Source organism: Catharus ustulatus, chromosome 18, assembly GCF_009819885.2.
Source record: "Catharus ustulatus isolate bCatUst1 chromosome 18, bCatUst1.pri.v2, whole genome shotgun sequence".
NCBI classification, from domain to species: domain Eukaryota; kingdom Metazoa; phylum Chordata; class Aves; order Passeriformes; family Turdidae; genus Catharus; species Catharus ustulatus.
In genome coordinates, this window is record NC_046238.1 from 12,707,407 (window position 1) to 12,734,332 (window position 26,926).

Here is a 26,926-nt window from a genome sequence, read left to right on the forward strand (position 1 = left end):
GTTTAGGCAGATTATTCTGTAAATAAGATACCAGTGAAATAGAGAACCCATCCTCCTTGCCTAGGATACTACACTGGCTCCAAAATACTCTGCTTCTTGTGAAGTCCCTGATGCCTTTTAGCTGGGATGATGAACAAGTCTTCCTTTCCATAGAAAAGTACCAGAGCATTCTAAGAACATGCATTTGATTAATTTAAAACTGCACCTCCTTCGGGGTTGTATGCTGCTAATAAACCCAGTATTTTACTATAAAGTGATTTTAAACAGGTACGATACATGGCCGTGCTTTTGCAGGACCTTGTCCTGCTCGAATTCCTGAGACGAGGCAGCAGCAATAGGGACAGGAACAGACACAGAAGCAAGGACAGAGACATGGGCAGGGACAGCAACAGGGATGGGCATAGGGACAGATAGAGGGGCAGAGCAAGGGCAGAGCAAGGGCAGAGCAAGGGCAGAGCAAGGGCAGAGCAAGGGCAGAGCAAGGGCAGAGCAAGGGCAGAGCAAGGGCAGAGCAAGGGCAGAGCAGGGGCAGAGCAGGGGCAGAGCCGGGGCAGAGCAAGGGCAGAGCCGGGGCAGAGCCGGGGCAGAGCCGGGGCAGAGCAAGGGCAGAGAAGGGGCAGAGCCGGGGCAGAGCAAGGGCAGAGCCGGGGCAGAGCAAGGGCAGAGCCGGGGCAGAGCAAGGGCAGAGCCGGGGCAGAGCCGGGGCAGAGAAGGGGCAGAGCAAGGGCAGAGCCGGGGCAGAGCCGGGGCAGAGCAAGGGCAGAGCCGGGGCAGAGCCGGGGCAGAGCAAGGGCAGAGCAAGGGCAGAGCAAGGGCAGAGCAAGGGCACAGCAGGGGCACAGCAAGGGCACAGCAGGAGCAGGGATAGCCGTGGGAACAGGCAGAGCTGACGCGCCAGAACAGGGTCAGGAGCAGGGCAGGGTCAAGTCTCCGCCTCAAGGGTCGGGCCGCCCCCGCCTCCGCCTCCGCCCGCCCTCAGCACCGCCCAGGCCCGGGGGTCGGGAGGTGCCGCGGACAAAGGAGCCCGCTGAGCCGGGCGTGGCCGTGCAGGTACGGGAGCTGCCTGGCCGGACTGGGGCAGGCCAAGGCTGCGCTTCAGGAGAGCCCTCAGCGCCCCAGAGGAGCCCTCAGCGCCCTAGGGTCTCCCGCGCCTCAGCAGGACTCCTGCACTGTCCTTCAGGGGCTCCTCGGGGAGCTCCTTTCAGGGCCCCTCGGTGCCTCAGGGGGCCCGGAGCTCCTGAGGGACCCCTCAGAGTCTCAGGAGCACCGCCCGTACCTCACAGCGCTTCCCAGCACCTCAGGGGAGCTCCGCGCCCCTCAGGGGACCCCAAGTACCACAGGGGCCCCTCTCTGCCCCTGGGGCCCCCCCGCGCCTCGGGGGTCCCTCAGCGCCTCTGGGGAGTCCCGCGCCTCAGCCCCGCCGTCCCCCGTGCGTCTCCAGGGTTCCTCCCGGTGCCTCACGGTGCTGCTGTGTGAAGGGCAGGACCTGCCTGGGCCTGCGCTTCCACTCATAAAACCCCCGAGAAACCTCCCCAGAAAAAGAGTAAATCCCATCTTTGGAACCACGGCTGTTTTTTTAAGGGCTGTGGTGCCTCAGCTTTCCAATATTAGGCGCAAAGGGCAGTGTGAAGGGTGCAGGGCTGAGGGTGTCAGGGAGCAGCGGGTTCCTGAGGATTTCTTTTTTTTTTTTTTTTTTTTTTTTTTTTCTTTTAATACTAATTTGCTGATATTCTTTGATAAGGTGGCTACAGAGTGGGGGAGTGTTGGGAGTTCCAGGGCAACTTCTGTCCTTGAGCCCTGGTGAGACGCTGATGCCAGTCTCAAACCTTGTACCTGAACAGCTGGCCCATAATGGGTCAGCTTGGTCTGGGTGATGTTTCCTCCTCAGTAAATCGATATAAATGTGGTATGGTTTATAAAACATATTTTCTTATATCTTTGTCTCACCTAAATCAGCTTTATGTAATTAATAACCTCATGTTGTAATTACAGCACCTTTGTCTGCTTTGATTGCAATCCAGTCCTGTTCCCAGTGCCTGGGTAAAAAAAAAGCTACTTTGCTAAAATATTTAACACGTTAAAAATTTTGCAGGTGTGTATTTGTTTAAATATACTTTTATAGCTGTAATCTGTCCTCATTACTAAATGAAGCACTAAATTTAGCATAAAAGCTGTCACCATGTTCCAATCAACACGTCTTAATGACTGCCAACAAATGGAAATGAGGCTTCCACAGGAAAAAAAAAAGCACAAAAGGTGCAAATGCAGAACAAGGTTGGATCAGCTGAGTTGATAAAGGGCTGCATTAGGTCAGGAGTTAAATCAGCCCAAAGTGTTTGTGCTGTTACTGTAATTGTTACTGGGGAAGTCGACTGGCTGTGGACAGGCAGTGTCCCTCTGGGACCCGTTCGTGGTGTTTCCTTTCATTAACATCCTCCGTTTACAATGAGATGTGAAGATCTCCCAGCAAGTCATTTTTCAAACCAGTTAACACAGGCCTTGTTAATTCCAGCTAATGGAAGTTTTTAATCAGAATTGTCAGATGGTGCTAAATCAAGCACCTCTCTCAAGTGAGAAACATGGAATATCCAGCGTTATTACCTGTATCAATCAGCTCTCCATTCTGGTAAAATTAGTATTTTCAATCCAGGCTTGTCTAACTGAAACAATTTGGACTTCCCCTTTTTATTTTTTCCTTCTTTGTTTTTTTTTTTTTATTTTTTTTTACCTTTCAAGGTGTCCCAGAAGAATCATTCCCTTATTCCGGCCAAGACTGATGTTAGCGCGTTTCCTGCTTACCCTTGCTAAAATATTAACTGCTATTGGCAGACCTCCAGTTCTTTCACATTCCCCCTTCACACTTGCTAATGGTTGCAGGAATTAACATTTGTGGTTTGGAATATGAGAAATGCATTCTGAAGTGGCACCGACTGACACCGGGTGCGGTTGTGGCCCTGAATTTCAAACACTATTGATCGTTTACCAGTGAGCAGGAGTTTTCATGCTCTGCAGGCTCAGTGCCATGGAGTAACCTTGATTTGCTTTGCTTTACCTGTCCTTCCTGGCAATTGGCTTTCAAACTCTGAGGAATCTCATTCTTACTTTAATATAGATGAGAAATAGCAGTAACTGTGTTTTCTGTGTGTCTCATGCCTTCTTTATTTTTCAGGGTTTAGTTACAAGTGGAAGACAGGTCTTTGAAACACAGGATGGCTGCTCAGCAGCTACTCAAGCAAAAGAAAAAGCCCTCTAAGGTAAAAAAAATTAAGATAAGGTGGTGCAGACAATCTTAGCTCTCAGTTTGGGACCTGGCACACCTGTGCCTGTGGAGCTGGGAACACTTCCTGTGGTCTGCACTGTTCTTAGCTGGATTAATTCCAATTCAGTGGGAGGCAGTGTGGGGCTCTGACATGATTTGACTCAATAAATGCAGGCTCATTAGGTGTGCACAGAGCTTTATTAGCAGGAAGAACAGCAATAAAGTAATAGAGGAACTAAATTTAGTGCAGTGTCCACTGCATTGTTCATGTTGGCATCATACAGTGTGTATTTACTGTAGCTCCAGGTGCTCTTTTACAGCTTGGAGTTAAAATTGCTCTGTTGGCAACTCAGGCTGCTGTCAGAACTCAAAACAGCAGCCTTTAGTACAGCAGTGGTTGCCACACCAGCCCTGGCACTTGTGTGACTCCACAGTTAAAACTGCACACTGAGGGGTGGCTGTCTGTTAAGTGCCAGCATTGGTGCAGTGGAGGAGGTGGGAATGTGATAAAGGGGAGGGCACATCCAACCAGTGCACTCTGCATCTGAGTAATGGTGTCAGGTCTATTGATCTCTACCCTTAAATCATTTAATCCACCCACCTCAAACATGAGTCTTCCCTGCCTAGCTTAAACACCAGAAAAACCTTAAAATTGCATTTCTAAGTTCCCCTCTTCCCACCTGCTGGGACTTGTTTCTAAATATAATCTGTGTTACCCTTAAGAAGGTGCTATTTTTGGTGTTGCCGTGCTTTTGCAGGAAGCGGTGCTGTTCCCTGAGAGCATCACCACAGAGCAGCAGTCCCTGGTGCTGGTGAAGAGGCTCCTGGCCATCTCTGTGTCCTGCATAACCTACATGAGGGGGCTGTTCCCAGAGAGCTCCTATGGCACTCGTTATCTGGATGGTAACGCCTGCAGTTTGTGCTCAGTGCTTCTTTCTGCTCACTGTGTTCTACCTAGCATCTGCTTTACATGTTATCTTCTGGCTGTGCATGTGTGTGAGTTCACTTCAGCTGGGAGTTGGCTACACATACTCAGATCTTCTCAAGTCTGGGTGCAGACAGAACTGATAGCATGGAAGGCGACCTTGAGCTCCTGACTTCTGTGTTGGTGTTCCATTTGGTTTAGTCATTCCTTGGCATTGCCAGCCCCATGAATCAGGTCTCAGAGCCAGGATAGTGACTTAAAACTCAGAAAGTTTTAAAAATTTACTCTTATTGGAATGTTTTGTTTTCTTTTGGATCTTTGAACCCCTGAGGTTGACGTTTTTAGTTTTCATTGGGAGGCTGGAATTATATTTGTCAGTTTTCATAGATCTGTAGAATGGTTTGGGTTGGATGGGACCTTGTAAAGACCATCAAACCCAACGCCCTGCCATGGGCAGGGACAGCTTCCAGTAGAGCAGGTTGGTCCAAGCCCCATCCAACCTACCCCTGAATATTTCCAGGAATGGAGCATCGACCTTCTCTCTGGGCAACCTGTGTCCTTGTTTTATCACTCTCATTGTAAAAACCTTACTTAGGTCTAATCTAAATCATCCCTCCTTCAGTTTAAAACAGTTTCATTGGTGTGATTTGGGGTTTTTCCCATGAGAACTGTTTCATATGTGCTTTGGGAATCAGAATTTTTTAAGGAAAAAAAAAAAAAAAAACTTTCAGAACCAAACTCTTGTCACACAATCCCAAGAATTAGTGGGGCTTTGTTTCATGAATGATTTCTTTATGATTATTTGAAGTGTGAAATGTCTCAATGCATTCCAGTCCATTTCTGTGTTGTCCCTTATGGCATTAGTTGCCCTGAAAGATGTTCACATGTACTTTGTAGATTTGCTTGAGGGCACAGAAATCTAAATTGATTCTTGATCCCCTAATCCCAAAAAACCACTGGTCAAATGTCAGGTCTGTCTAGTGCCTTTTTGATGATGTGTGTTAACATCTGGCCTGCTCATGTCTTCAGAGGCTCCTTGGTTGAATCTTAAGATGTTATTAATCCCCCTTTTCACTGGTAGGACAGGTGTGCCTTTTGCCACTCTGAATGCCTGGAAGCACAGGTAGAAGGAGCTGTGTGGAAGAGCTTCACAGAAAGTTTATTGTGAGCACGGTCATTGGGACATCACGTGGATGTTGGTGAAGTCTGAATGCAGAAGGGAAGGTGTTAGGGAATGGTTGAGGATGGAGTGGAGAAGAGGATGAAGGTGCTGGTGTTTTGTAATAAAACTGTAACTCCATCCCTTCTGGGAGAGCCCAGGGCTTCTGAGGAAAGCTCTGACATTTGCAAACCCAGCAATAAGCTTGTGTCAGCCCACCTGGGACTCAATGGAAACCCAACATTTCCATACAGGAAGGACCTTCAGATAAAGCTTTTATCCAAAAAAGGGAGGATGGTCTGGCTTAGTTTCAGTGTTTGCCCAAGAGCTGTGATAAGGATTTTAACTATGTGCTAAATCTGGTTTTGCAGACCTCTGTCTAAAAATTCTCCGTGAAGATAAAAGCTGTCTGGGATCATTGCAGATAGTCAAGTGGTAAGTGAGTAACAGTGAAACCAAGACAAGATTGTGCTGAGTAGGAAACATCTGCCCCTGCATTCTTCTTCTTCCTGAACTGGAAAACATTGTGCCCTGGTGCCAGGGGAGCTCCCAATGCAGCTGGAGCTGCTTGGCCCCCATGTCAGCAGGACAGAATTAGTGCCTGAGATCATGTGAGTTCAAGGTCTATGGAAGTATGGGCTGCAGTGAGGTCATGGTCAGGCCCCAGAGCACACGTGGCAGCAGATGTGCAGAGAGAGTGTAGACTGTCATGAGATCCTCCCTGTTGTGTTTAGTCTTTTCTGGTTTCACTTTGATAGAAATTCTTGCACTTGTTTTTCAGTATGTACAATATTTTATCTCCCTCTCCAAGAACCCCACAGTTTTCTTCAGGATGTGTTTCACAGTTGGCATGTTCCCAACAAGCAGAAAAACTGTCCCTGATGTGCTAAGGAGATACCTTGCTGCACATCCTTTGACTCCAAGAGTAAATATCTGGTCCTTGCTGCTTCAAATAATATTTACTACTTTGAGAAAATTCATTGCTGTAAACTCTGCATCAGATAACAAAGATTTACAAGACCAGACATGTTCAGATTGAGCCGAGCTCTGTGCAAGGCTGATGGGAAAAGAGCCATCAGAGCTCTGGGTTGGGAACTGGAACAGAGCACTGAGCAGGGATGCACTCAGAGCCAGCCTTTTTCCCCTCCAATCCTTGTCTTTGTCAGGATTCAGGCAGGCTCTGGGCTGACAGGATAATGCCCCAGAAGTATAAACAATGCACAGATGCAGAAAGAACGATGCTGCCTTCAGGACTGACCTGAAAAGGACTTCACAAACCCCAAATTGTTGTTGGTTGTGTTGACCTAGTTCCAGAAAAAAATGCCCTTTAACCCACATCTAATGAGTGTGTTTACAGATCAGGAGATAAGTATTGCTGGTTAGCATTAACATGTTTTTTCCCCTGGCAGGATTCAAGGTTGTTTTGATGCTTTGGAGAAGCAGTATGTAAGTGTTTTTTTCACTTTTTAATGAAGTGTCCTATTTCTTCATAAAGTAAGGGCAAAACTACCCTTCCATTCCTGCTGTATTTCTGTTGTGATCTTTGATGCACACACCAACCTTTACAGCTGTGGGACAGGGGAAAGGGCCTGCCCTGAGTGTGAGATTTGGGATTTTATGCCTTGAGCTCAAATCCTGTCCACTTTCTCTGGGCTCTCCTGTCCATGGTGTGGGAATTTTCAGCCTGCAATGGATTTCCCTTAATTCTGTTCTCTGCATTTGTGTTCCCTTATGTCTGATAGAGACCCTGCCAGGCAGTGCTGAGATCTGGATCTCCTGCCTGCTTTTGTTTTCTTGAGTGAGATTCTGTGCTTCTGTTGTCTTTCATCTCCTTTTCCCTGGTCTTTCCCCTCCATCTCATCTTCTGTAACCCTCCTGGCTTTTCTCTCAGGCTCAGAATTCATCCCTTTTTTCCCCCCTTGGTCAGTCCAATAAGGTATGTAACTGCTTCCAGGATAATAACAGCTAGCAAGCACTCATATTCCTTGCTGATTCTTACATAAAAACTGCCCTGCACAGGAAAAAGCACCAGTTACTGTGCTCTGTGTCAGCACAGTTCACCAGCCCAGCTCCTCCAGACCAGGTGGAGCACTGGTTGTTCTGGCACTGATGAGTACAACTGTCAGCATGCACAAAATAATTACCAATGGTGTGAACACAGGTTAGTGCTTGCTGACAGCTCTAGGAGCTATTTAAGCCTTTTTTATTTATGAGAGACATAAATTAATTATTTGTCAAGGATTAAGTAAGAACTGAGGGGTTTAATGCATGTTTTAAGATTGTTTTTAAGGGCAGTCCCATGTGCAATTCCTTGATAGAACATAAATTGAATACCTTTGGGGAATTTCCTAGCAGAAAGCAAATATTAATCTTCTATAGGGATGAGTGCTCTTGTAAAGAGTTTTAAATCATTAGGGATTTGTTTGAAAGCAGTCCCTTTGAAAAGAGGTTACTGAACATGGAGTTGTTTTTTAGGAAACTGTGAGTGAAGCCAGGCGAGCTGGCCACTAGGTGTTGCTGATGCTGTGCTGGGAAGAATCTGCAAAAAGGGTTTTAACTCCTGGTTTGTTGAGTGTATCTATTCCTTCTCCCTGTGTAGGCAGTGGGGATTTGATAGGAGTTGCTTTTCCTTGCTCACTAAGGTTAGATGTTGATTTTGTGTTTTGTTTTGATTTTCCCTCTTTAGCTACACGTGGCTGTCCTTGCAGTAAGTAAATTAATACAAAGTGGTTTTCTCTCCTCTCCCCTGCTTGAAAGAGATACAGAGTCAAGGTTGTGTCAACCCATTTGTGCCTTTTTTAAGGAGAAGCCAAAATGTGTGTGATTTTTAATAGAGCTATGACCTTTCTTAGATACAGTAAGTGTGGAGTTCAAGGCTGCATGGGCTTGTTTTTCTCATCATCTCAGACTTCTGACTTATTTGTGTCCTTAAACTCTGAGATGCCCTTGCATGTCAGCTCCATTTCCCCCTGCAGAAGAGTCCTCCTTATTAATCTGATCCTAGAGAAACCACCCACTGGTGGTTCCACAGGCAGCTGTTGGCCCCAGCCCCCTGTGAAGCAGCAGGAGCTTTGCTCACCATCTACCCTGTGCATCATCTGAGCAGTTAAATCCCAGGCATCAATAGGTGCCTGTGAGGGTTGGAATGGGAATTAACCTCATTCCCCCAGTACTGCACACATGAGTGTCTTCTACCTGTCTGTGAAGTGGTAAGTATTGACTGCTGATAGAGGAAAGCTCTTTCCCAGTCATTCCTTTCTCTGATCCCACACTAAAGATAGCATAGTCCTGTTAAAACTGAAAATATCCTTGTTAATCACTGGTTCGAGTTGTCCCAGGGAGAATGGCCTCACTGTGCTTTCTTGTAACAGATTTACACCAATCCCGAGGTAAGAAAGAGTCTTAATTAATCTTTGATGCAGCTGAAGGCATGGGTGAGTACATTTGTATTCAGAGTGGAGAGGAGGCTTAAGTCCTACCCTGCCATAGCTCCTTGGTGACCCCATTTCTGTTCCTGTGCTGGAGTGCCAGCTCAGTGAGCTGCACTGTGATCAAACACCGGCTGAGGGCCCACCAGGGCCTCGGGCAGGGCTGGTAGCAGACAACTAATGGGCATGTTCACAATTTTGTTTTAGTTTCCCAAAGAGAAAAAAATGGGAAGTTCAACATTACTCATTTGCAAACCACCTTTTTAACAGCCCTGATGAAAAGAGCTGGTTTGTCATGCAGAGAGGTGTAGGACAGAAGTCAGGAATCCCTTCAGACCTGGATGGATGTGTTGTGTAGTGCCTGTCCTTGGCCTCTCTGTGTTCCCTGTTGTGTTTATTTGGTTTTATCTGGGAGGTGTGATCCAGGAGTGAGGGTCTGCATCCATGCTGGAAATGTGAGAACAGCTTCAGACCCTCTGAACCTGGTTCCAGTTCTGCTGTGTGGCACCTCAGAGTCTGGGGACAGAGCAGGAGCTCAGCCATGCCAAGGCTGGGATTTGCAAGGAAGACTCAGAGTTAAGAGCTCAGCCCAGCTTCTACTAATCGACCTCATTGTCTCCGGAAAAAGTGCATTATAGGCATGGAATTGGTGTACAATAGACCCTTTCTCTTGGGGGGAAGCTGTCTGTTCTTCCTAATTGTTTTATTCTCTAATTCTTTAAATGGAAAATCATCCACTCTTTTTGTCTACCTCAAAAAGACTCCAAGACCAATGAAACTCAGCAATCCTTTTCCCATGCACTATTGTTTGGATTTCCCTGTGGGAAGGCCCTTGTCCCCATATAGAGCATGTGGCCAGGCTTCCTTGTGACACTGGCTACCTGTGCAGCTTCCCAGTTTTCCTTTAGCAAGGGACAGGATTGGCCAGCTCTGGACCCTTGCTAGAGACTGAAGTTGGAGAGCCAGGCCCATGGAGGAAGTGGAAGGAGGAGACAGGAAATTTGTAATTTTGTTGTGATTCTTTCAGTGCCAGGTAAGCTAAGAGAATTTGCCAAAGCCTGTGCAAGCAGTAATAGAGTTCAAATTGTCAACATGTCACTAAATGAATGCTGTGCTCTAGCAGAGAGGGTGAAAGGACTCTCCAAGCTCAGGACACATTCTTATTTCTCAAAGTGATCCGTTTCTGCTTCTCCTCTCTCTTGTTACATGTCTAGACAGTCACTGAAATGTATCAATTCAAATTCAAGTACAAAAAGAAGGTGCCCCAGATGGACATCAGCAGGTAAGCCTTTGGGTTGATTTCTCAGTGTTACACTAAAAGCTGTGTTCTTGAAGCATTAAGAAGCTGCACTTTATGTTGCCCAGAGAGGTTGTGGACTCCCCGTCCCTGGAAGTGTCCAAAGCCAGGTTGGGTGGAGGAGCCTGATTTGGTGGGAGGTGTCTGTGCTTATGGCAGTGGGTGGAGCAAGATGAGCTTTAAGGTCATGCCAGCCCAAACCATCCTGTGATTCTGTGATTTGAGCAGGTCCAAGTCGTTAAGCAGGTGTAGATACCATCAGAGTTGAGTATATTCACCTTACAGGGTATGAACTGCTGGGAGATGAGCTGAAATGCTCTTACATGGCACCATGAGGCCCTCAGAGCACACCTGAGCCAAGGACAGGTGACAGAAATGGTGCCTCATCAGAGAGGTGATGCAGAAACCAGCCCAGCCCTTGGCCTTGCTGCTGTCTCAGCTAACAAGTGTTCTTGCACTTCCACCACACAGCCTCGTACTTTTCAATGAAGCTTGCTCAGGTTTGAGCCCTTCCACCATGATCCTGTGCCCAGGATTTTTTTTCCCCTGAGCATTTGCATACGTGTGTTCTGCTTGAGCAGCCCTGCGTGGGTGACCTGAGAGAACTTTCACTTAGGATGCCTGAGCTGATGGTGCAAAACACGTGGCAGGAAGTAGCAGCTTTTTGCCTCTTTTTGGCACTCTCTGTTAGATATTTAAAGCTGTGTTTAGTAGGCCATAATCCTGTGGAGCTTCAAATAGATACTGTCAAAGGCCATTGGCTATAACCAAAGCAAAGAAAAATAATTAACCTGTTCTTACTTTGTTCTGCAGTTGCCACTGGTGAAAGATGGATCTTGGAATCTGCCTGGACAGCAAGAGAGCTCTGCTGTCTTGTGTGCTCCTCAGGAAGCTCCTCCCCGGCACTCCTGGAGTGTGCCCTTAAGCTGCTCTTTCTCTAAACACAGCAAATAATTTGTACCATAAGGCAAAATTGTTTTCTTCTGGGCAAATCTGAATTTTCTGTGAAATTACTTTTGGCTGTGCTCTCCATTTCTGCTTCGAAGCTGCTGTCCGTTGTCCTCACCCTGAGGGGAGGAGGAGAATCTGGGATTGAAAGATGACAGATACTCCTTGAGTACTTTGGGCTTTTAATCAGCCTTACTCATTGATTCCTAGAAATAAGGACAGTCCCAACATGGAGCTTGGGTGTCCATTGTGTCATCCAGGGAGAGGCCAAGCCACCTTCCTGTCATGTTTGGATGTGCTCTGAGGCTTCCAGAGCCCATGGCACTGGATTCCTGGTCTCTGTTTCCTCGGGATTGGCTGTGCTCTGACAGGCACATGCATGTCCTGGCAAGTCTTTAATAATCCAGAGTTCTGGCACAGATCAGGGAATTGTGTCATCTTTGCTATCAGCCCCTGCAGCTGATAATGCTGCCTTTGACACCTGCAGCAGTTGTTGTCCTGTGCAAACTCACAGTTTGCTCTGGCAGCAAACTCCATCCCTCTGGGAGAGCTGTTTTGTGGGGCTGCAGCATCACATCCAGAGGGTAAGGGGAAACTTTCTCCTAAATGATCCTTGCCTTGTTTTAGATGGATTTTGGGGGAATTCCTTTCCACAGATCCCACTCCTTCCAAGGTTCAGTTACTCATCTTCTGCTTTTTGACTCCTTCCTGTATCAAATTCTCAGTGTTATTCCCATATTGAAGCAGTGCTTGACCTGTTAATTCCTATGGACATCTCATTTCTTTTTTCTTATGACCTTTACTTTTGCTGTTTCTGATCTGCTAATCCCAGTTTCTAAATATATTCCACTTTAGCCATTGCCAGCATTTCCTTCTCACTCTACATTTCTGAACATGCAGGATTTAATCAAGGACCACAGTGCATATCTAATACCACAGATTTGGGACTTCATGATCTTAGAGGTCCTTTCCAACCTAAATGATGCTGTGATTCCATAGCTTGGGAAGTCAGTCTGTTCTATAGCCACCCTGTTTTAATGACCCAAAGAAGTTCAGCTGGAAGGGGGAATCAATCTTAATTTGTTCTTTTCTGAGGTTCAGTCATTCAGGTTTACTCTGGGATGTTTTTTACTACTTTTGATGCAATTTGGGGTGACTGTGTTGGGCACCCTCCAGCCTGTGTGTAGTGTCAGGGATCTTCCAAAGATGTAATGAAGAACCTACACATCCTGTGACCCCTTCTCATTGAAAGTTAGGGAAGTTCAGGTCCCTTAGTCACACAGTGATTCATCTGCTCTGTCTGAAGTTAGCTGGCTGCTCTGAGTTGCTCATCTCATCTACCTCAGTTTTAATCAAAGAGGAACAAACTCCTCTGGAGTGCTATTCATCCCACTCATGTCACCCATGGGTCTCTGTCTGGACTGCTGCCTTGGAGCAGCCAGCTGACATTTGGATGGGTGAAGGAGGTGAGGGGAATGCCCCTTTGTCACTGCTGAAGAATGTGCCTCTGAGCTGCTTTTTCTTACATGGAATTGAGTGAGAACATGCAATTCACTTCTCTTCAAAAACTGCAGAATGGACTTGAAAATAGCCCCTGTGATGAATCAGCTTTAGATGGGATCCTCAACTCATTCCTCTCGTTCCTGAAATTGCTTAGGTGAAAGGCACTTCTTTTACGGTCCTTTGATCCAATTTAATCATGTTCAAACAAGTGAGTCATGACATTTGTATAATGGTTGCCCCAGCTCCGAAATCTGTTCAAATGTAAATGCCAGGCCTCTGAGTTTGGAGCAGGTGTTGTGTGGATGCCACCCCATCCCTGGAGCCTGTTTCACTGCCCTGTTTATCTGGAGATTACATAAAGACATTGTAGCTTTGTCACTGGTGGTTTCAGACAAGTCAGTGGGTGCTCTGTGTGTGTAATTGGATCGTGAATATTCATGACTGAGGATAACAAATCCATTATTCTTCTGATTGTAGCAACCACAGGGAGTTTGTGGCTGGGCTGTGCAGCAAGGATGTCAAACAGGCCAGCAGGCTCCTGCTCAGGACCCTGTACCTGCTCATGCAGGACCTGGGGCCGCTGCCCAATGACATCACCCTGAGCATGAAACTCCTCTACTACAACGATGGTAGGTGGGGAGCAGTGTGTGCCTTGGGGAAGAATTCCACCAGTCTCTGTAATAAACCTGAGCCTGTGAATAAAATAAAGCATGGAAAAGCTGAGATGGGAGAAGCTGTTGGCTGATAGCACTGAGAAATGGTGTAACACAGTAAATCTTTCTGATGCACAAGGATGGCAGATGTTTTTAGGAAAGGTTGAAATCCTTGTAAGAAGTACAGCTAAGTGGTGTGAGAGGGAGAAATCTTTCTTCCTTGCTTTTATGGGTTTTTTTGAGTTTCTTTCCTTAAGGAACAAGCAGTGTCAGGTTTTGCTCCAGCACTTTAATAATATGTCAGCATCCTAAAGTATTTTTTCTTTGAGTTCCCTGATAACATTTGCTCAGTTCCTTTTACCCTTTGCATTCTGTCCCTTCCTCCTGAAAAAAACCCAGCAAAACAACCTGGAAACTGGTTTGTAATTTTCTTTCTAAATCAGACTAAGGACAGCTGGAACTCAGTCTCCCTGACCTCATGGGGTTCCCTCTCCCTGTGCAGTCACTCCCAAGGATTACCAGCCCCCTGGCTTCAAGGAAGATGGCAGCCCTGGTGACCTGTTGTTTGCTGGGGATCCCATGAGCCTGAAAGTGGGCTCAGTCTCCACTGACTTCCACTTCATGAAAGTCAGAGTGACAACTGAGAAGAAGAGGGTGAGGAAGGCTGACAGCAACCTGATCCAGAAGAAGGGCCCTACTGAGATCTCCCACCAAGGACTGGACTGCGAGGAAGAGGAGGAGGAGGAGACCACAAAGGTGTAGAAATAGCTCTGTTTGATTCTCACTGGAAGAATAGAATTTATCTAGCAAAAACCTCCTTAAAAGAAGCATTTTTTTCATGGATTTTCCATCTGGGTGTATATTTAGGTTATATTATTAAGACAAAACATAATTTACTTTACAGAATCACCCTTGCCCTGTTGGAGCAGATTCAAATGAGCATGAAGGGGAAAACAGTGACACCCATCCAGGCAGGAAAACAGAAACATCTTTTTGCCTTGAAGATACAGGTAAATGCCCAGTTTCCAAACTGAAGGAGCTTCTGCTCCTGATTGTATCCCAGCATAATGTATTCCACACTGTGTCCTGGGTGAGGTCTTTCAGTGCTGTTAATAACAGTAGGTTATTTGAGATATTAGAGGAAATAATTGTTCCCTGGGAGGGTGTGAGGCCCTGGCACAGGGTGCCCAGAGAAGCTGTGGCTGCTCCTGGATCCCTGGAAGTGTCCAAGGCCAGGCTGGGACATGGGATTGGAAAGCCTATTGGACAGTGGAAGGTGTCCCTGCCCATGGCAGGGGGATGGCACTGGATTCATTTTAAGGTCCCTTCCCATCCAACCCATTCCATAATCCCATGATTCTCTAGGTTTTGGATGAGCAGAGTTTGTCAGGCTGTTTCAATTTTGTGTCAGATCAGACTGAACTGTAACAAAGGGCTGGTTGATTATGCTTGGTTTGTTAACAGAAACATTTAATTTTGTATCAGTATCTTTGCACATCTTTATCTCAGCAGTTTTTTTGAGATATGGAGGAAATGCCCAGCTCATCAAAACTGGGTTACATTATCTCCATGTAACTCCATATTACATTATCTCCCTGTTCAACAAAGCTCTTTTCCTTTTAGTTGTTACAATTTGACTTTTGCTAATAAATTCCATGTGAGAAAACATACATGAAAATACATGAGAAAAAAAGCCTGTTCTGTGCCTTTAGTCAACCCAGCCTTTGCTATACCATGCTGTGTTTGACCTTCGAGGCTCTGGGATATTGCCTGTGGAACAATACCATCTAGTGACAAAATGGTAAATAGCATTCCTGGGATTGCTGTTTGTCCTACTGCAGTGAGATAAAGCAGCTTCCCTGCCTGTGAAATCACCTTTGCAGGTCCTTCTCCTGCAGATCCCTGATCACTAATAAGTGATTAACTCATCCTGCCACTTTGCTTGCTCTGGGGATTTTAACAGGATCCCCCTGCTCCAAACAGTTGCCTGATCTCATGAAACTGGGGCACTTTGGACACCCCCTCAAATTTTATTGACATTGTCTGAAAGGTTAATAAATATTAACCAGGGGAGATGTCCCCTCCTTTCCCCCACCCCTCACACTTAGGGCATGTCTAGACATAAGCTTTGTTTTCTTAGATCCAGGTTAAAAGGCAGATTATAATTGATAGAGGTGCTGCAAGCTGATGTTCAGATGACACTTCATGCTGAAATCTCTCTTTCTAGGAATAAACTGCCACTGCTGGCAGTGTCTGAGAGCAAAGCTTTCACAATTGCATGGGATTTTTGCCTCTGTGGTTTAGTCAGGCTTCCAGATTTTTTTTTTTAATAAAGCACTTTGCAGCTCATTTTTCTTTGCTGTTTGGGTTGCAGGTAGCAAGAAGAAGAAGAGGGGAATAAAGGAGACGGATGGGATGCCTTGCTCAAGGACGTGTCAGGAGGTGAGGAAGTCTTAGTGGTTCTGAGATACTCCAGGCATGGGGGAATTCTCTGCCATGGATCATTGCATCATCAAAGAGGACACAAAATTCACTAACATTAGTGGATTTATTGTGCAGGGTTAGGACACATAGAGGCTACAGAAGTAGCAGAGGGATGTAAACATAAACTGGAGGCGTTTAGGAAGAAGCTTTCCAGGATCAGTTTATTTCCTCCACCCTGGTACAGAACTTGGTTTTGTTCTCTGGAGTTGGTACCTGTGAGTAACACACACAGACTAAGCCTATCTCTGTCCCAGCCAGGCTCGTTTACCTGTGATTGGTTTTGCATTAAGGGTCTGAAATCACCACCCTATTTTAGGTTTGAAGTGTGTATCTTTTGCCTAATATGGTCTTCACCTCTCCCTTCTTCTTTCCAGACTTTCTTTACATGTGAGTCACAGGTACTTAATGAATCCTGTCCCTTTTTGGTAACCCCTCTGGGGCAGGAAGAATTATCCCCTGGAGGTACTGATCTCTTTTTTTGATGGTTGTTGGGGCAACCCAAAGAATTATAATAGACCAGATAGGTTGTTTTAGTTAAGTAAAAAATTAATCTCACCCTGAAGGCTGCCCAGCCAAACCCTGAGTCACCATCAGAGCCCAAACTCATGGGCATGTGCAGAGGTTTGTTCAGTGACATGGCAAATCTCTGAATACCACCAGACTTGCCACTTGATCCTTCTCCCATTCAAATTAGCTGAGAATCATGTGAGCTTGAATGGTCAGAAACTGCATCTTTACAGGATAAGTTAACGAGAGTAGGAAATTGCTACTAAAATTTTCCCCGCCTCTGTTGAAAAGAATCCCGGGGTGTCTAACCCAGACAGCAACTGCAGACTGCAACTCACCCTGTCATTCTAAAGGCATCTGTGAGGTATTTGCCTTGACTCTGGATCTTAGAAGTGAACTTCTGTGCTTAGGCTGGTATTTTTCAAACTTAACCACATTTTTTTTTCCGTGTCACATCCTCCGCTTTCCCTCTGATCATTGTTTATTCTGTCCTCTGTGAAAACAGGAGCCTTTTTTGTTTGCGACTCATGGTTGCCCCACTGATTCATACTCTGACCTTCTTTTGGGGCTGTCACGATGGCCAGCAGAGCACCAGACACCTCTCTCAGCATGTGCATTTCATTAGAATTCAGTAGCAGGAGTGAGAGTGTCTGAAGGTGGTGGAAACAGCATTAGTTGGTGAAAAATGGAAGAATCACTTTATCCATCATGTGCTTCCAAAGACTTAAAAAAAATCCCAAGCCCTGGGAGATTCTTTTCTTAATGTATTCTTTGATGCTATTTTTAAAACCTCATAGCTTAGAAGCTGGCTAATATTTCACCCCGTTTAGGGAAAAACAAAGTCAAGCCAGTAGTTAGAATCATCACTGTAAAGGCTGCACTAATAAAAATTTGACACTCTTTTCCGTATGAGACGGACTTTCCCTTCTTTTCAGAAGGAAGTGGTTAAAACAAATGACCATTGTGTATTCCATGTGAATCAGGAAGCCAAGCTGGTGGGTGAAGTTTGTCCTGAAAAATGAGGAGAAGCTGGGGTGGATGGGAAGTCTGAGTTAGGTGTTGTCTGACAGGGTCAGGTGTAGGTGAGATGGGGAGGAGCAGACCTGGTGGGGTGTGAATGTAAACACCTTGTTGCCATCCAGGCACTATTAATAGTGTTTTCCAGCTCTTGGGTTGGGCTGGGAATGCCAAAATTTTCTGAGCTAACTGGAACAATTTGGAGTGTCACAGAAAATTGCTGTCTGCACAGGATTTGGTATTGAAGAAGTTCTGAGTTCAAAACCATTACCCACAGTCACAAGTTGCTTTTGGAAATGTGGATGAGCACATTTCTGCTCTTCAGCTGGAGTGGATCTGCCAAAAGAGAGGCATGTCTTCCTGCCCAGTGAGAACTGGAACTGGCCTTTAGGAGTGGTCACAGAGAGTCTCTGACAGAGGGCTTAGGGAAAAATTTCCATGTACTCCACTGGCTTCTTATCTGCTATCTCATGATTGATGATTCTCGGGATCAAATGAGAGATTGCCCTTTCCCATCAGAGCATCTCTGCACTTAATCATCCAGAGTTAGGCAGCAGCATGTAAAGTAGCTCACCTCTGCTGGCTTCAGGAGTCTTCTGATTACATCAGCCAAGGGTTTGTCCTCCTGTGCTATCTTTGTGCATCTTCTTTCTTTCCACTAGCATTTTAAGAGCATGAAGAGTTGGGGGAAATAGAGCATTGCTGCCCATTAGTTTAACTTATAGAAATTTGATGATGAGAATGACATCCTGCACTGAACTTGGGATAACTTCTGAGTTTTTCAGCAAACTCTTCTATCCTCTTGTAAAGAGCATCCTTTAATGTCCTTGTCCTGAAAATTGATTTTGGTCAGCTTTGCCTTCATGTAAGCAAACATGTTGCAGTGGAATGAGTTTGGAATGAAACAGAACTAGAAGATGAGTAAAATTTGACCATGTGAACGCCTCTGCAGGCATTTATCTCCCATCAGGAAGCTGTGGGCTGAAGTTCTGGGGTGGTCCTTGGAGCACAGTGTCAGTGTGCAGTGAGGCAGCCGTGCAGAGAGCCCTGGCTCGCCCTGAGCTGGGAATGGTGTGGCTGTATCAGCACAGCACCAGGCAGCTCTGCCTCCCAAGTTTCTGGCTTCATCAGCTGCTGCCAGACACTGCTCCTGCTGCTGAGCTGGCTGTGCTTGTAGACTGCTGTGGGACATGAGGGAATGTGTTGACACTTGGCATTGTATGGGCATCCCAGTGGGATCACTGATGGCTCAGGGATTCTGCTCTGGGATTCTGCTCTGGGATTCACTGCCTGCTGTAGGCAGGCTCCTGCCATGTGGATCAGCTCTCCTGATGGGAGCTGTCTGCAACTGAGATGTCTGGGGAAGGTTCATACCTAAGTGTTGTGAATCAGGGCTGCTTCAGACCTCAGAGGACAGTCTGTCTGGCCTCCAGCTGCTGCTCCTTGTGCAGAAGACTTGGCTACCTGGCCATGTGCTCTTTCTCCAAGGAACTCTGTGGACACGGAATTCCATGGATGATGCAGTAATGCCTGTCTGGTGTGCCAGGGATCAGTGTCAGGGTTACCCTGATAGAGACCTCAGAGCCCCTGCCAGTGCCCAGAGGAACACCAAGAGAGCTGCAGAGGCTCTTGGAATAAGGGCCTGAAGGGACAGGGACAAGGGGCGAATGGCTTCCCACAGCCAGAGGGCTGGGTTAGATGGGATATTGGGAAGGAATTGCTCCCTGGGAGGGTTGCGGGGGGGCCCTGGATCCCTGGAAGTGTCCAAGGACCAGGCTGGATGGGGCTTTGAGCACCCTGGGATAGTGGAAAGTGTCCCTGCCCATGGCAGGGGGTAGAGTGAGATGAGCTCCTAAGATCCCTTCCAAGCCCAAAGCCATTCGCACAGCTCCTGTGCCCTGCTGAGCTGCAATGTTGTACACAGCTTGTGACAGTGAAGGTCAGCACAAGTGTGTTCAACTGCAGAACAACAGCTTGGAGATCAAGACCTTTGTTGTCTGATTTTTCCCAGGCAAACCACGTTCACAAGTGCCATGACAGAAGGCGGTTGAAGGATGAAACCTGCCCTGTGCAGAGCAATAGGAAAGCATTTTTCTGTGGCAATGTCATTATCTTGAACTTTTGCAGAAGAGAAAAAAAGCAGCAAGGTTTATCTCTGTCTGTCTATCAAGAGAGCTGTATCTGATGAGAAGTTCCCAGAACATTTTCTCCTCCAAACCAGCTGAAGCTACACAGACCCTGAATGAAGAGTGAAATATTCAGAAATGAGCTTGCCTCTCCTTCCTTTGAGCTCAGGCCATGCTGGGAGGAGTGAGACAGGGAGGTCAGGAAATTCCTGGCTTCTCTCAGTTCACGTCAGATCCTTAGCTGTAACTTGGGGCCATTCATCCCTTCCATGAGTTATCCCTATCTAGCATGCAGGAAACTGATCTCTGCATGCAGAGGCGAGGCCTGTCACCCCACAGATCCAGGGAGATTTAACCCTTGCACCCTCAGATTCCCTGGCAGCTCCCACAGGGACATCTGTGGGAAGACATGGCACTTCCGTGCTGGCTGCCATTCCATGTGTTCATGCCATGAATTCTAGCAGCCAGACCCTCTGGAGAAATCCATATAAATTAAGGTTGGACACATCTAATATCCCATGAGAGGCTGCTGGGTAGCAGCCTAGTAGGCAGAAGGAGTGTGCATTGTCTTTTTCCCCTCAGTTAGAGCTGGAATCAGGATTCTGGGAAGTGATTGTGATCCAGCAATGAGAATGTTCATCATGGAAGTAGACAGTATGATTGAGAGCCCTGGAGGAGATTAGCAGGACAGGTATTGATAATTTTATCTTCTAACAGCAATTTTTGAAGTTTTTTTTTTTAATACTCTGTAAAGATCTGTTCATTAATCCTTTAAAAGCTACAAGACACACAAGGTGCAGAGCAGGACGGGGCATGAGACAAAAGAGTGGCACAGGAATGACAAACAGTTTTATCAGGAAGCTGAGGAAAAGGAAGAGGACTGGTGATAGTCAGTGATGTGGTGGCATGGTTTCCTGGGCACAAAAATGTGGCAGCTTTCCACAGCAGCACCACACCACACTGAGGGTGTTCCATTGTTCCGCCTGCGTAAGTTGGCTTTGACACTAACCAGCGTGATCCTCCTGCACAGATGGAAATCAGGATGGGTTCCACTGATGTCAGTGTGACCATGGCACTGGAAACTGATGGGAGCCCAGTGCTGGGGTTTAACCATGGAGCCACCCTGTGCAAGCTGCCAGGGTCAGCAGGACCAGCTGGGCATCAGCAGGGCCAACCAACCTGCTCAGAGCACAGGGAAAGGGGAAACGTTCCTCAGGACCTTGTCCTCTCAGGTGGTGAATCTCTCCAAGGAAGGAGGCTCCACGGCCTCCCTGGATGACTTTCAGCACTACTTGATTGCCCTCATAGTAAAAAAAATATAAGTTTGTCCTTATGTTTAAATGAAATTTCTTGTATTTCCCTGAAAGTGCACAAGGCCAGGTTAGATGTGATATGGAGCAATCTGGGCTAGTGGAAGGTGTCCCTGCTCATGACAGGGGAGTGGAATAAGATGAACTTTAAGATCCCTTCCTGCTCAAACCATTCTGGGAATCTGTGATTCTTTTGTTTCAGTTCATGTCCATCTCCTCTCATCCTTTCACTGACACCATGCTGTGTCCTGTGACCCTGGGTTCTTGCTGTGCTTTGGAGCACGGAGCAGCCAGCTGTCAGTGAGCAGGCAGGAATTAGGTCTTAGGGGACCAATCTGAGGAGTCACCAGGTTGATGTTTGGAAGTGACAAGAGTTTGCTGTGCTGTTGAGTCAGCGGTAGCAGCAGCTGAAATCACAGGGTGCCTCAGGCCACACTGATTAACATCCCTGATGATGAGAGTCCCCTGCACAAACTGTGTTGTCCTGACACCTGGGGGTTGCTCTGCCTTATTTCAGCAGCTCAATCTTGCATCTCAGCCCTTATTCTTCCAGCTTGCTCGATGGAACCACATTTCTTTTGACATTCAAGTGCTTGTGAATTTGTGGGGATAGTTACAAGGTACCAAACAAAACCCTCCATGTCCTGGACAAAGGGAACTCCTCTGAGGGCATAAAATTTGCCAAGTGCCAAACCCCAGCATGGGGCAGGCCAGGGACAAAAAGGGACACAGCCGAACGCTCTTGTGCAATTTTAGCTGTTCTGCATAGAATGTCTTGGGAAGCAAAGGACATGTCAGGAGAGCTGTAAATTTTCTTCAATTTATGCTGGGAATTTTTTGCCAGAATATGTGGGGACACTGGGGATTGCAAATTGCAGAGCACAAAACTGGGTTCTGATTGTGTCTATCTAAGAATAGCAGTGTGGCTGTGGTCTGCTCACTCTGTTTCGTCCACCAGTCTGCCTTGGGAAGGCTTTAATCTAAGTCTAATCTATTTTTAGCCTGATATCTTCTCCAGACAACGCGCAGCTGTCCTGTGAGTTTTATGCCAGAAATTAGTAACACTTGTATGATTCACAAGTTAGCTGTAGTTCTACAGGAAAACTCCTGCGGCAAAATATTGCTTTTCTACACGTAGTAAAACAGGAGATTCAAACTCACTGTGTGTTCATGGTATGACCCAGACCCTGAACTCTGCCTTGGACTCAAAGTCAGGAGGTCACAGAGCTGCTGCTGCCTTTGCTACTTGCTCTGGGCTTCTCCCACCTGCCAGCATGGTCCCTTTTTAGGGTGAGGGTGCAAGGGGCTGCACCTTGTCCTACCTGCTTTTACAGCACCTGGCTCATCCATGGGGCTCAGGTTGTGTAAGAGGAAAAGCAACATTCTTACAGCCCCAGCTCTGACATCAGTTATTCAAGTGAAGCATCCCAGTACATGGGAAAAATTAGAATTGATGAACTTCTGGAGGCTTTGATTGTATGTTTAATCAATGGGAGGGATTTCCTGCTTCTCACCACACTGCTGAAGAGGTTTACTTACTGCTTCAAGTCAAATAAGCACATGTCGACTCTGACTTAATCCCCTTTAGAGCAGCTTTTCTGGGGAAGAAGCTGGAGTGTTTGGTTAGGGATGGGAGCTGAAGTTGGACTTGGGGTCTGTTCCTGACTCCCAGCTCCTACGTGAGCTTGGGCAGGGACAGGCCAGGACACGTTGGCTTCAGTGAAATACCTCTCCCTGTTGACATCTGATTCATTGCATGGGTGAATAGTGCTTCTCTAGAGCCCTCCATGGCTTCCTTGGATGTTTTCACTCCTCATCTCAGGTTCCTTTGAGGTGCTCCTGCTGACTGTGGTAAAGGGCAGGAGAGCTGAGGGGAACTGGAGTGCAAGCAGCTGTTCATCGTGGCTATTTGTCCACCTCACAAGTATCCCATCCATGCAGGAAATTCTGGAGAAATAGCAAAGGGATAAAACCTTCACTGAGTATCTTTCTGGGCTGTGGAAGATTGATTCCTCAGCAGAGGAAATGAAAGCACCAGCTCTAGCTAGGTTTAGGCTAAAACAGGAGGAGAGCTACCTCCTCCAGGTGTTGGGACTGGGAGGACTGGGAATTGTGCCCCTCTTTGTGGTGTGGCCAGCAGGACAGGCTACAAACCCTGCAGCTTGTGTTAGCACTGCAGAGCTTTCAGATGCTGCGTTTCCTCTGGGCCCTTCACTTCAAAAAAAAAAAAAAAAATAGGAATCAATGGGGTTAAAACAATGCCAGGGAGAGGAAGGTAAATAGCTACCAAAAATGAGAGTTGGAGCAGCTGAGTGTCAGGTGAGGAGCTGTAACACAAAGCCACTCATGGATCTGTCCTCAAGCAAACACGTTGGGCAGCCTTGGAAAGCTCTGTCAGCCTTACTGTGCAGGATGAGGGAGAGCCTGCCCAGCCCACTTCGGTGCACTCTTGTTTTCTCGGTTTTAGGAAAGGAAATTGTACTTTTGCATTAAGCAACATTGTATTGCTCATAATGAAGAGGAGGGAAGAAAAACAATTTGAAACACGATAGAGAGGCGAAGTGAGGCTGCTTCAAAGTATTTTGCTGTTAATCCCTAATCAGAGCTATTTCACACATTAGAAAGCCCATTGCTATGCAGAGATTGCCGAAGCCTCATTCCAAGGTCAGATGGAAAGCAAGCCTTGGTGACGTGAGCGGGGAATTCTATAATGACCACATCTTGTAATCTGGAGACCTTGTGCTCATCCCTGGGATGTGTTCTGGAACAGCTCTTTGTTAACTCCTTGTGCTTCCCCTGCTGCAGTTCCGGGGTTCCTCATGCCTTGCAGTGACACTAGAGGGAGGTACTCCTGTTTGGGAGCAGGAATTCTCTTAGCACTCCTTTCTCTCTCCGTTCACTTCGTTGTCATCCGAGTGAACTTTGTTTTGGAGGAGAAGCTGTGTGCCGTGGTGTGTCCCCTCAGCTCAGCTCCAGTGAGGGGGGCCACATTGCCAGACTGTGCTTTGTGCCTTCTGGGTGGGCGACAGCACACGTTGCTCTCATCAGTTCCAGATTATTATTGTAGAAATGCAAATATGTGACATGATAAGGATAAGTGAGTTTGTCCCCTGGCACAACCAACTCTTCAGCTGTTGTCCTGCCTGTCCATCTCCCTGTGGTCTGTCTGAAGTGTCTGTTCCATTGACTCACTTAGATTCTCACATATATTTATCTGTGTTTTTTAACCTCTTGGTTTGCAGGCTCAGAGTGTTTCTGGGAGAGGTTAGTGTCATTCTAGAGGGAAGTTAAGCCCCTTGGGAAAAAGCTTGTTTGGCTTAGTTATTTTTCACAGACTCACAGGTAGTTTTGAAGCCTGAGATTGACCAGCTCACACAGAATTCCCTGATGTACAAATACAGGGACTGTGTCTTCTCCTGAAAGGTTGTGAGCACAAATTTGACCTAAGTACCCCCTTCTTTTCCATGTTTATGTTTATCTGAGGTTGGTGGAGAAACAAATATCAGCCATATCAGCTGTTATATTCCTCAAGTATCTCCTTGGTCCTGCTATTTTCTGTCAGTGGTGGGGAGATGGGTCCTGTCCCCTTGCCACGAAACCCAGTCACTGTCCCTGAAGCTGAACCTGTTGCTTGCACAACTTTTACATTCCCAGTTCCATCCAGTGCTCCAGTTTTGGTTCCTTGCCTAATTGCTTTTCTGGAGAACAGGATCACACCGAGCAAAGCCAAGAGGATCCAGGCACACACATGACACTTTTGGAAGCTGTGCTTTTAAACTCATGTTGCAGGAGCCGTGCCCAGTCGAGAATGATCCCTGTTTCTGATGGTTCTTACAGATAAACCTCCTGAACCTTGCCTTCAGCCAGGAAGAGGTAATAGGACCCGAGAAGAAAAGGAAGGTCAGTGAACCAGAGAAGCTGCTTCTGAACAGCAGGAAATTATGTTCGTTCTGACACACGATACATCTGGAAGGTGTGAGTTTGCATTGTCATCTGACTGCTACAGATCACTGTTTAACTCTTCCCCATCCCATGTGTATTTCTGCATGTTTATTTGTTTCATGAAAACTCTGGATTGCCAAGAGACAGCAATACCAGAACTGTCACAGCATTGTCAACCAGCTGCACTTGTTTGATGTTCTTAAGCTGAGGATTTATCATTCCACATGAATGGTGTCTGTGTGCTTCTTTCTGCCTCTTTCCCTCACACCCCTGCCCCTCACTGGATAAATCCCCTCTTCTGGGGCTGCACTGTCACCCCTATTTAATGGCATTATGTACAGATGAACTCTGAGGTATCAATGCCAGTAGGCAGCATGTCTCATGATCCACCACATTGTGCTTAACTTCATCCTTTCCGCTGTTTCCGGAACTTAGATGTTTTTTTTCAAAAAAGGGGTCTTATCTCTACTGAGTGCAGAGATAAACTAATCTGTACACATTTTCTGCTGGTGCTGGATGTTTAGGTTTTTCTTCTGACTCTGCAAGTAGTGTTGCCATGACTGTATTATCAGCTTGTTTCTAAACCAGCACTCCACTGTGTGCCGAGGGGCTCAGCGGTTGTGTGATAGAAATTGTGTTGCAATACATCCAGTTTAGAGCCAGCTGGAAGAAAAGTACCTGGTGGCTGCAGATGCAGGTAAGAAGACCAACACATAACAAGTATCTGATCCATAGAGTCTGGGACTGTCATCTGCTGTGGCAGTGTCCAAAATTGGCTACAGACATCAGGGCACTTCCTTGCTGCTGGAACAGTGATCTTTCCTTGCCTGGAGCTGCCAGGAGATGGGATTGATGCATCTCCCTTCTGCTTTGACTTTGCTTGGCCAGGAAGTTGAAAATCCTGGGTTGAAATCCAGGCTGGACCTGCCTGACTGAGCAGAGGGAATGCCCAGACTGAGCCCCTTGAGGTGTTCTGCCACTCTCCTTCTGCAGGTAGTGGAGTGTTGGATTGCAGTCCTAAAGCCAGTCCCGCAGCTGTCCCCCCTTGGCCTATGGCAAAGGGGCCCCTTCCTGTCCCTGAACCCCCCACAGCGGGTTCCATGGCCTGATACCTATTCCACAAAACCTGCAGAAGACAGGAATTCTCCATTTTATCCTCACTTTCACTCCGTGTTCTCATTTTTGCACCTGTGGCCTAATAAGTCAGTTTGTTCACGGGCCAGAGCCAGCTAGAAACTTTCCTTCTGCCTGGGTTTTTTAACAATGTTTGCTCTCAGGGCTACACATCCAGAGTAAGCCAGGCCATGCACGTGGGCCTCTGGTCACCTCACAGCTCTAGCCCTGGCTCTGCTGGACTCTGAGGGCCACATTCCTGCAGCCCTGATTTCACTCAGAGCCCTGTCACGCACAGAGGTGAGGGTGAAGCAGGGCTGTGATTATGGCTGCTCCAGCAAGGTGATCTCCCTCCTCTCCGTGTGATTCCCAGGGGTCAGGGCACATCAGGCTGCCTGGTGCAGACTGGGGAATGCCAAGTGTCCTGTTCCCCAGTGAAAGTTCACACACAGCCACCACCAAGTCAACACCCGCCTTCGCTGGCCCCACGATGCCCTGGTCTCGTAGCCAGGGCCAGGACTCACTGTCTCAGTTCACATTGGGTTCTAATCAGCTATTTTACGGTAATGACTTTTAGTCATTTTCATTTCAGGCTTGGTTAGAAGTAAAGCAAGTGGTGATGAAGTGCCACAGTAAGCGTCTGATTTTTTTTTCCCCACTAAGTTGTGGTTACGATCAGATTCTAAGAAAAGTCTTTCCACTGCAGATTGGAATCATCTAAGCCACTTACACATATCCTTTAATTTATTGGTGATTCTGCTTGGCTAGTTAAAGGTGAAAAACCCTTTTTCTTGTGTTTCAGTCACATTTCTAGTTAATACTCATTAACTGACTTAATGTATGTTACACATCATCAACCTGATTCACTACTGACATAAAACAGAAGCGATTCGTTAGTAACGGTCCCTTGCCAATTAGTGAACTAAATTACGTTTGAACAATTTTCTTCAAAGATTCTCCTCCTCCCCTCATGCATCATTTGGTAAGTCCCCTGCATGCTTACAGTAATTGTGTGCGTGCAGTGAAAGGAGACTGTTACCCCCTCAACCAAAATAAATGAATATGTGATCCCGGTGCTAATGCAGCAGTGAGTAATACAAAGAATCACAGCCATCCTCCCTTTGATCGCCCAAAGATCCCAACAGCAATTAAGATTAAAAGCTGCTTAAAAAAATCAGAATATTAGGAACATTCCGTAAGAGAAAAGCGATTGCTCCCCAGGATTTATCAGAAAACCAGCAAAGAAGGGGAACCT

At 46.7% G+C, this 26,926-nt stretch overlaps 1 protein-coding gene across 2 annotated transcripts; it reads left to right on the forward strand.

Moving 5' to 3' along the window:
- The first annotated feature begins 980 nt into the window (after window positions 1-980).
- Window positions 981-24,727, forward strand: HORMAD2 (HORMA domain containing 2). Of its 2 annotated transcripts, none has more exons than XM_033075387.1 (13): window positions 981-1,050; window positions 3,170-3,254; window positions 4,018-4,162; window positions 5,715-5,778; window positions 6,753-6,789; window positions 8,030-8,050; window positions 8,715-8,732; window positions 9,986-10,053; window positions 12,997-13,148; window positions 13,675-13,928; window positions 14,077-14,182; window positions 15,547-15,614; window positions 24,454-24,727. In XM_033075387.1, exons 2-13 carry the CDS (start codon window positions 3,210-3,212, stop codon window positions 24,568-24,570), a joined length of 1,095 nt encoding a protein of 364 aa, XP_032931278.1. In that variant the 5' UTR covers window positions 981-1,050; window positions 3,170-3,209; the 3' UTR covers window positions 24,571-24,727. The 2 variants fall into 2 exon arrangements, with proteins under 2 accessions (XP_032931278.1, XP_032931279.1); XM_033075388.1 differs by lacking the exon at window positions 981-1,050 and adding an exon at window positions 2,011-2,092.
- Window positions 24,728-26,926: the final 2,199 nt, after the last annotated feature.

Excerpts from the sequence above, each read along its gene's own strand:
- HORMAD2 (XM_033075387.1), top strand. The coding sequence starts at position 3,210 with ATGGCTGCTCAGCAGCTACTCAAGCAAAAGAAAAAGCCCTCTAAG. Across the intron at positions 6,790-8,029 it reads ATGCTTTGGAGAAGCAGTAT|CTACACGTGGCTGTCCTTGC; the intron begins GTAAGTGTTTTT and ends TTCCCTCTTTAG. Across the intron at positions 15,615-24,453 it reads GCTCAAGGACGTGTCAGGAG|ATAAACCTCCTGAACCTTGC; the intron begins GTGAGGAAGTCT and ends TGGTTCTTACAG.